General features: G+C 38.1%; 2 protein-coding genes across 2 annotated transcripts in view; one reads left to right on the top strand and one right to left on the bottom strand.

Annotated features, from left to right (window-relative positions):
• The window catches only part of LOC120777157 (dentin sialophosphoprotein-like), a 194,300-nt gene that overhangs the window by 142,156 nt on the left and 39,948 nt on the right, over positions 1 to 12,196 (bottom strand). The window lies entirely within an intron of this gene.
• LOC120777600 lies at positions 5,532 to 5,819 on the top strand. The gene has a single exon (XM_040109038.1). The coding sequence runs from the start codon at positions 5,532 to 5,534 to the stop codon at positions 5,817 to 5,819; it is 288 nt and encodes a 95-aa protein (XP_039964972.1).

Below are 12,196 nucleotides of genomic sequence, written 5' to 3'. Positions count from 1 at the left end.
GTTACGTTATTTTGCATTTTAGGTGACGATGTATACTTTATTTTATTTTTTTAAGAATTTTTTCAATTGAATATTTCATTGAAACATATTTTTTAAATTATACTAACTTCGTTTCATAACATTTTGTTGTGAAATGTTTTTATTTAGATCCGATTCAGCTTATAACTTCATAGTGCAAGCTGTGTCTAGACAGCTAGATGACGTCCAAATCAAATGCAATGATTGCATAAATGGTATATGCCAATGTTTTTATTCTATGAGTCTGGAGCTGGTGAAGAGAAAACAGAAGTCTTGCTCATTAGCACAGGAAAATCAAATAAAAAATCCCTGACCATAGGGTCTGGACCATAGGCTGATATCACAGCCACAGATGAAGTATCTTGCAGGGATATTGAACTAAAAACTAAACTTTAAGGAGCACTTGGCGTACAGGGCAGGTTAAGCAAATAAAATATAATAAATAATATATAAATATAAATATAAATATACAAAACAGTTCAATTGAAAAATAAAACAAAAATAAGTCTCAGTTTTGGCTATCACTTCTTCATTCCATGAAAATTTCTTCTCTGCTAGCGCTCTTTCGAGTTCTGAGAACAAGAAATAGTCACTGGAGGCCAGATATGGAGAATACTGTGAATGCGGAAGCCATTCGAAGCCCAATTGATCGACTTTTGTCAGCGTTTTCACTGACTAGTGACACGGTGCATTGTCATCGTTAAAAAAACATTTTCATTTTGTTCAAATACGGCCGTTAATCTTTCGAATAATCCAATAATGCTAGGTAGTAGTCGCTGTTCATGGTCCTTCCTTTTTCAAGGTAGTCAATACACATTTTTTCATGCGCATCCCAAAATGCAGATGCCATAATTTTGACAGATCGGTTATATTATATGCGGCAGCAATATGGATGCAGGCATAAGCTTTCTGCAATGCAAATAATATTTACGTAAGTGCTTTCCAAAAAGAGCCAGCATGCCGATCAATGACATCCAAAGGGGAGAATTCGTGCGATTACATCAAGAATGAGAAGAACTAAGAAATTACAATGTGGTGGAAAAACTCATCAAAAGGATCCTTGACCCACAGTCTGATATCAGACATTCATTTGTAGATGAACAGACGACTTGGGGATCTGAATTTCCACTTCAGCCATTTACTGACCGGGGATGAATGTTTCAGAAAATATCTGTGCCAATTTCATGAGCATAGAAGTATCTGAACAGGTATTTGTTCCCGTTATTTAAATATAAGGAAAAGGTTAAAACCTACACTCGGCGCTAGTTTTACGGTGCAAACTTGTCAGCATATATCTATGTATGTGTCAGACCTCTGATAAAAGGAAAGCTGTCAGCGAAGCGTCAGCTCTAATTGTGACGAAACCAACCCAGTTACAACAAATTAGGAGTCACTCCGTGCCAAATGCCTTGTTCTTTCCTCTTTGAGTGAAATTATTGGACAAAGAAGTTCAGTTAAATTTTGTGTCCGAAATCAAATTTCTAATGTCGGAAGTCGGCCTTCGGTGATAATTGTTTGTCGCGAGCAAGTGTTCTTGATTGGTACAAATTATTCAAAGAATGTCGAAAACGCGTTGACGACGAACCACCTCCAGGACGGCCATCAACCTCAACTGATGACAAGCACGTCAATAATATAAAAGAATTTGTGCTTGAGAATCGAAAATTAACAGTCAGGGATCTTACTGGCATTGTTGGATTATCGGAAAGATCAGTGAAAACCATTTTGAAAGCCCATTTGGGTGTAAGAAAAGTGAAAGCACCCGATTAGTTTCAAAATCACTCAACTTTTTCGAAAAACAGCGTCGGTTTAACGTCTGTGAGACAATGCTTTCCGACCACAGGACGTCACGAAACGTATTATTACTGGCGATGGGTCTTTGATCTATGCTTACAATCTGGAAACAGATGATCAATCGTCTGAATATCATGGCAAAGGTGAGCCGAAGCCGAAAAAACAACGTCAAAGCAGGCCAAAAATCGAGGTCACAGTGACAGTTTTGTTCGATTATCGAGGTGTCGTGCACTCCGAATTCCTTTCGATTGGCCAAATTGTCAACAAGGAATACTATTTGAGTATAATGCGTCGTTTGCGCGAAGCTATTCGTAAAAAGAGGCCGATAACAATTAGTCTTTGTACCACGATACTGCAACTTCGCATACTGCATTAATTCTTAGTGACTTTTTCGCCAAATTTTCAACCAATAAAGTGCGTGTTCGCCTGATTTAGCTCTGTGTGACTTCTGGCTATTCAACAAACTCAAACGACTGCTCCATGGAAACCGTTTTGAGTCAATTGAAGACATTAAGCGTGAATCACTAAGCGAATTGAAGTCTATTCCGGAAAAAACAACTTTTTTGGCTATTGGAAAAACTTTGGGACGGGTGTATTGGGACAAGTGGTCTTAGTTTAAGGGATATGACATAGGTTGTGAAGAATAAAGAAAGAATTTTAAATATTTAAACAAAGTCTTAATATTTTTTGTTTATAATAGTTTCAAATACAAAAATTCTATCATTGAGAGGCACCTAACGTATCGTAAGTAGACTTATGCGGGTGAAATCGGTCGTGCCACTTATCCGCTTGCGCCAGAAAGTCATAGCCACATTACAGATATTGTCTATAATGCATAGTCTACACATACTTAGCCTTCATATCGAATTAATACAATGTGCACACGGCCATAAATCAACAATTATCATTGCATTTTCTCTTGCAACTTTCTGCGGCACAATCAGCGTACAAGCGGCTGTTGCACGATGCGCCTGAAGATAGCGATTTTGCCATTTAGAAAATTAACGCCAACAATCAATATGCAATTTTGAAATGAGCTGCTGTGACAACAACAACAACCAGGCAACTTTTCAACTGGTGGCAATGATAAAAACTTACTTTTATATTGCCACAACAATGTGGCACACACAAGCGGACATCGGACGCATCGGGCAATGTGTCCACTTAAGTAGTTGAGCCACACAAGAAACCGTTAAACAGCATTTTCTCAATTGCATTAGGAAGATTTAGCTGGAAACGCTGGCACATGTCGCCTAACAGCAGGTGTTTACGTACACAGTTGTTATCATTGTTGCACGTTTTCCCCGCTTTGTTATTGTTGTTTTGTTGTAATATACACCGATGTGTTGATTGTCTGTTGATTTTTGTTAATTTTTGCTAGAAATCGGTTATATGGTAGTTAAATCAAGTTATTGAGAAATAAGATGCTCCGCTTGAATGACAACTGTCGGCAGCCGCAACGACAATTGTAGTATATGTATATGTATGTGCGTATGTATGTCTTCATGATATCTTTTGCATTAAGTCACACTGTGAGCGGTTTGGAGGCCTCTATTTGTGAAAACAATTTCTGAGCTTTTGATGACCAGAGGCATCAAACATAAAGAAAGCTGCCGAGTCCATGAGTAATTCGAAAACGAGCAAATGTTCAAACATTATTTCATGTTATCATTGTGCAGGCAGCCTTGCGGCACTACTAGCTCTTCCGTCGTCAAAAATTAATTCCAGCTTAGCAAACAAATGTCAGAAGGCTTTCAGCTCACTGGCACTGCTTGATCATCATTTGGGTTCTTGTTATTGAAAAACTTTCGGCAACGATAAACCAGACGAGTTGGCAAAGTCAGGAGCCTCTGTAAACGAATCCAAGGATACTCCGCTAGATATGATCAAAAGGGAACTCGAAACACAATTTAAATAATTAGCTCAGTATAAACGGAACTATACAACCAAATGCATGATAGCGAAACAGTTGTGGCCAAACTACTGCAAGACAAAATTTAAAGACTTATTACATAGGTCCAGGAAAAGATTAACAGACTTAAAGCTACTATAACGGGGCTTTGGTCATTTGGAAAACATGCGTTACAAATGGGAATACCCTCCAACAAAATTTGGCGCGCAGCTGTAAAGTCGAAGGGAGTAAGGAAACTGTTCTATACTTTCTCTGTCAATGTCCAGCTCTATCTTAAATAGGTTCCAAGAGTGAATGAATGTCTATTAATAAAAAAACATAACAGATATACGTAAGTAGTTTCATTGAGAGCAACAAATGGTTTGAGGCGTTACAAGAGTTTATGGGTTTAAAAAAATCGATTTTTTTCTTGCCATATTAAATTCTAAAACACCTCTAGAATATTATCCTAAATTTTAAGTTGATCCGAGATACAGTTTCGGAGATACGGCCTTGAGAACTTGTGCACTCGAGTCTAGCTAAGATAAGTGTTTTAACGCGTTAAACTCGTGTTTCTCGAAACTGTGTTTTTGATATCGATTGGCAAGATTTCTCGAGAACTACTAAGCCGATCTTCATGAAATTATCAACATGTCTTAGAAATACCTTTTTTTTAAGACTTGGACGAATGATTTTTTCTTTTTTCCGATTACAACTACATATTTCAAAAATAGCCGCAAAGTTTTCACTAAAATTTTCATATTTATTGTGAAAAAATGTTTGCCAAAAATTCAATTTTAATTTTTTTTCTTCGTTCTAAGTTAAGGTTTTACATAAAACTCGTATTTTTTCCACTTTAGATGATCCTGTAAGGAGTTATCCTACCAACAAGGTCGCATCTTTTTCCGAGGGGTCACCGGAAATGGCGTCGCAATGACCGGATTTAAAATATTTTTTTTTTTCCAAAAAGTTTAGAATTTTTGTGTTAATGTGTATGTTTGTAAAATATGAGAAACAAATTGTTGAAAAAAGGTTGTTTTTCACCCGAAGAAACCTGTAACGAAGCAAGGTCTTACGATAGTGTATCAAAATGGCGCATCTAACACCAATTGAGCAAGAGGGATCTATATTTTTACTTCTAATGATAATTAACAACATGCCTAATCTCTCATAAAAGCTAAAATATATCAAAAGTCTTTACTTAAATGCGTTTCTTACGAAAATCATTGACACCAAAAACATATGAAGAACTTTGGGAGAAACATATAGGTACAGGTTTCATAATTCTTTAAAACATTTCTAGAATTTCTTAAAACAAAAGGAATTGCAAACTTGTTGCCGTTATTATGATGAAGTTGTCAAAACATATAATCTTGTTATCTTGGATACATTTCAGAATTGATTTTATTATTGTTTCAAGATATATCTGCATAATCCCTTGACTGACCTTGTAGTGACACTATAACACATGTGTTACCTAAGTTTACGTCAAACCTTTCATAAACAATCTTTGTTTACACCCGTACTTAGGGGACTTACAATAATTAGGCAAAAAGGTTGCAACAGGTAGTCTAAACTTGACGCAATTTACAGACTTCATTAAGCCTTTTCGTTTATTTAAAGGTAAAACAAAAATTGTTTAAAGGTAAAACTGTGTCATTGAGACAAAAGTTTTTCCTTGGGATGATAAAGGATGTGAGTATAAAATCGCTGACAGTTTGATTTAAGGATCATTCAGTCGCCAGATTAGGAAGACACAGGAGCAGTCAACGCATCTGAGAACTCAGAAACTCATATTCAAGTAATATTCCAACCAGTTTACACAAAAATGGGTGAAAATATCGAAAAGTCCACACTACCCTATCAACTATTTCTTTATAATGAGGAACTACGTCGTCCAAACCCGAGGGTAGTACGTCGCATCAAATCAAAAGTGGAGCTAACCGAAAAGCTAATTAACGAAAACATGAAGAATCTCGACAACTACGGAGGCGCCGATTTGATGGCAATAAATCGACAGGTGGATTTTAAGGAGGAATTAACGGAGAAAATTGAAATGATTAAGGAGTGTCACAAAACAATGAAATCACAAACAAATCCAAGCACTTGGCTGTAGGAAAGGGATGTTGAAATAACTCAACATATCGTCTAAATTTTAAATTCAAGACGACGACCACGCGGCGAAGCCATCAAACTCCAGATAGCTCTGATTTAAGTTGTTATACTCGCATAGTTAAGTTTAATTTAAGTTTATTTTAGGTTAAGGAGCATTAGTTCACTACTTTAGAAAAATAATTGTGATCGCATTTTCAGTTTATGTTTTTTTTAATATATGCCAAGTCAACAAGAAATGTTAAAGTTTTTTTTGGTTATGAGGTAATTGCTAAATTTATATTATCTTCATGTCTGGGTGGTACTTGAAATAAGGGGATACATGAATTTACCGGTTTTAAACAATCGAACTTTTTTATTGTGTTATTAAATTTTACAACATCTCTAGTATATTGTCCGAAATTTTCAAATTGATCCAAGTAGTAGTTTCGGAGTTACAGCCTTTAGAACTTGTGCGCACGAGTCTGAGTGTGCCGTTTTTAAACGCGTTTTCTCGAAACTGTGTTTTTGAATTCAGTTGGCAAGATTTCTCGAGAACTACTCAATCGATCTTTAGGAAATTTTACACTGGTCTTTGAAATACAATTCTTAAAGCCTTGGACGAAGGATTTATTTTCGATTATAACTATTTGAAAAAAATACGAAATTTTCACTGAAATTTTAGTTTTCCTGTAAAAATGTCTGCCAATAATTCAATTTTCAGTTTTTTTTCTTCGTCCAAGTTCTATGTTAAGGTTTTAGCTAAAACGCGTATTTTGTCACTTTATATGTTCCTGTAAAGAGTTATCTTGCCAACGCGGTCGCATCTTTTTCCGAGTGGTCACCGAAAATGGCGTCGTAATCGCCGAGTTTAAAATATTGTTTTCCAAAAATTTCATAATTTCTTTTTTAATTGTATATGTTTGTAACAATAAAAAAATTTTGATAAAATATTTCATTGTTATGTGAGAAAAAATTTTAAAAATTGTTGAAAAATGCTAGTTTTTACCTGAGAAAATCCTTGTAACCCCTTATCCTGAATGTCAGACCGTATTTTCGAACTATTTTATCTTGATGTCTGGGTGCTACACGAGTTAACATAAAAAATCCACCCGTCAACCGCTGCTGAATCGCAATAAAATCGATGCATTCCTGAATCGGATGTTTACTGGCGACAACGTCAAGAAAAACGATCACGGTCGAATGGAGGTGAGTCTGTGCAAACAGCAGCAACGCTAGAGGATGAACTGTCAGGAAGAGGTTCTTATATGTTTGGTGGGATTGTTAGAGAATTAGCTACTATGAGTTGCTCTTCTTTAACTACACTTTCAATTTGGACCTATACTGTCAACAATTGGACCGTTTGCAGTAAGAAATTGCCCAGAAGTGACCAGATTTTGCCAATAGAAGACGAATTGTATTCCACCAGGAAAACGCCACGCTATAATTTGACTCGCCAGAAGATCCAGGAGTTTGGTTGGAATATTTTTATGCATCCACTTTATAGTTTAGACCTGGTACCAAGTGATTCCTGCCTGTTCCTGTCTATACCCAATGATTTTTCCGGTGAAAAATTCGTCTCGAGAAAAACTTATGAAAATCGACCTCGATGAAAACGTTCAATCTCGAAGCAATCTTAAAGCTGTCGGGCAATTTTCAAAGATAAAAAAAATTTAGGGAAACTAATCAAATGTGCATTGCCAAAGTCCGTGCAGTAAATGAATCGAATTCGACGGACGCAGTGGAAGCCCAAAAGCATCAGTTACAGAATGACTTGGAGTGACAGGGTTTACGAGATAGTAACCAGGCTTAAACCGTAAAAGCAACGTTTTGGATAAATTTGGCTCACATGTGACCAAACAGAACAACGGGATGATAATTCTGAACTGAATCCAAAACACTGTACAAGAGAAGACAGTCTGGTGCCAACAGTGGCTATATTTTCGGATATGTTTGGAATAATTTTCAACGACTATGTTTCAGAAGATATTATTATAAGATGTTTACCTTAGAAAAACGAGAAAGTGCAGGTTTGAATCGAACCACAAATAAAGTCTCAAATATCGTCGGCATGACGAGCTGAGTCGACTTAGTCATTTCCGTCTATCTGTCTATATATATGCGAACTAGTCCCTGAGTTTTTGAGATATGGATTTGAAATTTTGCACACGTCGTTTTCTCTCCAAGAAGCTGTTAATTTGTCGGAATAGTAAATATCGAAAGACTATGGTATATAGCTGTCACACAAACTGAACAATCGGAATAAAGTGCTTGTATGGAAAACTTTTTTATTAGACCAGATATTTTCGTGAAATTTGTCATGGGTCAATGTCTTAGTCAACGATGTAATCTTCGAGGAAATTGTTTTGATCGCATGACTATAGCATATAGCTGCCATACAAACTGATCGATCAAAACCAAGTTCTTGTAAGAAATATTTTGCATTTGTGAAGGGTATTATAGATTCACTGCAAGCGAAGTGAACGTTATTCTTGCTTTTATTTTTAGCGACGCTTACCTAACCTAACCGAACAACTTACCAACGAGTGTTGGCCAACACACTGCCTTGGTTGCCTTTAATGCTGCTGCATTTTCGTCTACTCAACTGTAATTGCTTTCGGTTTGTTCTTCCATTTAATTAGAGTATCAATTGTGTGAAATTTCAAAACGATGCAAAACAAACCAAACGGATGTTGCGCATTGAACCCGCCTATCGATGGATGGCTGGTGTGTGGTTGCATAAATTGCTGAGATGAATCTCGACATGCAACTGCATAAGCATACTCAAATACACGCAAAATACATGGCAAATGCATGTGGATATGTGCGAAAAGTATTACAACCCCGAACATGTCTAAATTCGCACTTTACCGCTACACCCCCGCCGTCACCGTCACCGTCACCACTAGCTAAAGGCCAGTCTGCAGTGCTTTTGCGATTCATTGCAATGTTTGATTGCAATCGTCAGTAATAACAATGGCAACAATCGCAACACACAGCCCCGCAATGGTAGTAACAATGACAGTTACAACAACAACAACAAATCAGGAAAAAAACAATACGCCATGGTTTGCAACTCAAGTACTCGTAGCTTTGGCTTATAGGTTTGTATGTATGCATGTATGTATGTGTATGTTTAAATGTATTCGTGTATGTGTGTGTGTTGGTGCTAGGGTATTAAAGTCCACAATGGCAAAGACTTCAATTGCAGCGGCAAAGTGTAGCCCCCAAAGCGTGCACTTGCAATAGTTGTGGCTGCCGTAGCTCTAGCTGTAAGTGCAGTTGTTGTTGCTGTACGCTGTACGCTGCAGAGTTGCATGAAAAATGGATCTGCTCCAGAAGATTTCAGTAATCTCATTCGTCACACTTGGTTGCTCAAGTACGAATTTATGCTTTTTTCTAATATTTTTTGTTTTTGTTTTTGTGAGTTGTGCCAATACACGTAGTTCTCTGGCCAGCTCAGCCCGAGCGCAGTACTATTGGACATACTTTTTTACACAAATATACAAACATATGTAATCAAGTAGTTTCACGTACATATATATGCAACGATAGGTAAGCCACTTGTAGCATTGCCACTCACCCCGTGCTCCGCAAGCGCGAGGGCAGCGTGAAAAGTTGATTCGTTTGCTTGGCTGATTTTCGAAGCCCTAGAAGAATTATGAAGTGGAGAAGCTTGTTGCCATACTCAGCTAGAATACAAAGGCACGGCGGCACTAAGCTACACACGCTTACATATCTACTATATGTACAATATGTCGAAGCTCAAGTCGAGCTATTTGCTTACACTGCCACTTGTTCGAAACTTAGAGCATTGTGTGGTAAGTAAGTATCGGTATTGCAATTGTTACCACCTCCGAACTATCAGCTGCTGCTGCACATACGTATATATGTTGGCTGTTGTAGAAAAACGCTCACCACACCAACAACAACACACACACGGGGACGTATCCAATTCAAGAATGTTACGGCAGAGTGCACAAAGCATGATATCTGCAGATGAGGTCTGGCTATTTTTATGCATTCAACCAACATTTGGGCATTCGTAATACATCTTGCCACACGGTGTCTTTATTACCTTACTTTGCGGCAATTAGTACTTTCATGCCGACCACCTGTGTTGAAATGAATTCCGTTTTTGTCATGCTGCTTGGTTACATAAGCGGTCACTGCTTAGATTTTATTCAGATACTTGATTTCCCTTCCAACATTCTACTTTTCATTTCATAATTTGAGATTTCTTAGTTTTGAGGGTTATTTACTATCGGAGTACTTGATCTGAAAGTCGTTTCGTAAATTTTGATTTTGTGTACGCTTGAGAGAGCAAGCTAATTACAAGTCATTACATAAAAAACTAACCTAAATATTTCTAAGATAATTGAGAACTGAAAACTGGCTTGAATGCAGAGAATAAAATTGAATTCTCATGTTTATATGCATTTCTTGTTTATGAATTTTTGCAGAACAGGCGCAACTACAACGGCGATTCTTGAACTAGAACTAGACTTGTTACTTATAAAGCTCTTGGCTGAAAAATGTGCAGGAAAAACGACGGAACGTGATCCCACTTTTCACTTGGAACAGAAAGTTCGGAATAAACATAGAAACATATAGTTCGCGTAAAGATATTAAACATTTATACTAAAGACTCGAAAATGGAGGACGGAGTTCAGTCCAGAATACATGTATACTGTTCAGAGTTATTGATAAGGTAGCCTTCAAAGTTGGCGAACCACTGCGGTATATTTCAAGCCGAGGTCTTTGCCAATGAAAAACCGAGAAACTAGACTCTAATGCATCAGCAAGCAACTCCAGTGTTAGTATGGACAGATAAACAGTAATCGAAGCTATAATTTGGTTTCGCACATCGGCCAGAAGTGTTTTGAAAAGCAAGGCACCAATGCACAGTGTCATCAGTACCAAATGACTTCACTTCTGCTGGCTGCCAGGTTCCAGATGTATCGTGGGCAATGAGATAGTCGAAGAGGATTATACAACTGTCACCCAAAAACGTGATCGACGTTGGTAAACCCTTGCAATGTCCCTACGACGATGTGGACAAAATCCCGGCAAGAAAGACCAAACCGTGATGGAACGATCTACTTGGTTGCAAGACTACAAAGGTCATGTGTAAAATGGTAGAACAGAAACAGACAAAATTCCAACTGGCATAGATTCCGATAGAAAGGACTGTAAGAACATGATTGGAATACTTACTGGCCACAGTTTGGAGGCGGCACACGCCTGCAAGGTGGGACTGACAGATTGATAAGACTGCAGGAAATGTCAAGAGTACGGCACCGGGGAAACAATGGACGAAGGCAGCGCACAATCATTGGAGGGTCACACGGTACGAGGCACGGGAGCAGGTATCGTTAGTCAGGCCACAGAGTCTGTAAAATTCACATCAAGCGCCGACACTCTATATGCGGACTACTCCTCATGGACCACGTAACCGAACTCCGTCTGTTATCGCAAAAAACCAAAACTGGTTTTACATATATTCAAGTGGAAAGATGCTGCGGAAGTAGTGAAACTTGGTCTGGCAGAGCGACTGATGCCTGAAAATATAGTATAGTACCGTACATGATGCGATCCCCAGAGACGTAGAAACAGGTAAGAAGGCTTAGCTGTGCTTAGAAGGATCAAGTGGCGAAGGAACAACGAGAGACTGTTGATAAACGAAGAAAAGTACAGTTTTTAGATGTAAAGCCTACCGGCTAAAGCTTGTCTTTGTGAAGAAATGTCTGGCGGTGGTACACCGAGGTAAATAAAAAGTACAGGAGACGGAGGTAGATAAGGGTTTAGAACGAAGACGTCGTTCTTCACAAGTCCCGCAAACGCTAAAATTGGCGAAGGCCAGACATGATCACGGATGAGGTGCTTTAAGGTAATAGGTTGAATTATGTATGCCGACGGTATTTTATCTTCTGAAAATTCACCTTCAAGAAAAAAAGTGGTATTACGGAAAAGTCAGGCTGTTGTTTAATATCTGCGCTAAGGATATGGTCATTATCATGCGGTTCCTCAACTATTGCGGGGATTACACTTGATTGCTATGCACCGTAAAGCCTAATGAAAATCTTCTGCATTTGTGCATCAGTTGTGACACTGGCCATCTCTTTGTATGCCCCACTAACCCTACTCATCTGACAGCCCTCTCCCTTTGGTCCGACCCCCTTCGAAACAGCATGTTTCATGAGCCTGCCATTGGATGACGTAGACTACAACTTGGCTAACATCTAACATTCCATTCCCTTCCCGCAATTATTGAGGCTGAAGTACCTACCGTAGCAAGCTTATCAGCCTTACAATTTCCTGAATTACCGCTGTGATCAGGAAGCCAAACTAGTATAATCAAAACATAGCTCAATGCTAGAGAATAGAAGTCAGCTAACTCAA

The sequence above is a fragment of the Bactrocera tryoni genome, chromosome 5 (assembly GCF_016617805.1).
Source record: "Bactrocera tryoni isolate S06 chromosome 5, CSIRO_BtryS06_freeze2, whole genome shotgun sequence".
In the NCBI taxonomy this organism is placed as follows: domain Eukaryota; kingdom Metazoa; phylum Arthropoda; class Insecta; order Diptera; family Tephritidae; genus Bactrocera; species Bactrocera tryoni.
Note: the sequence above shows the minus strand (reverse complement) of the source record. Positions and strands in the feature narration are given on the sequence as shown.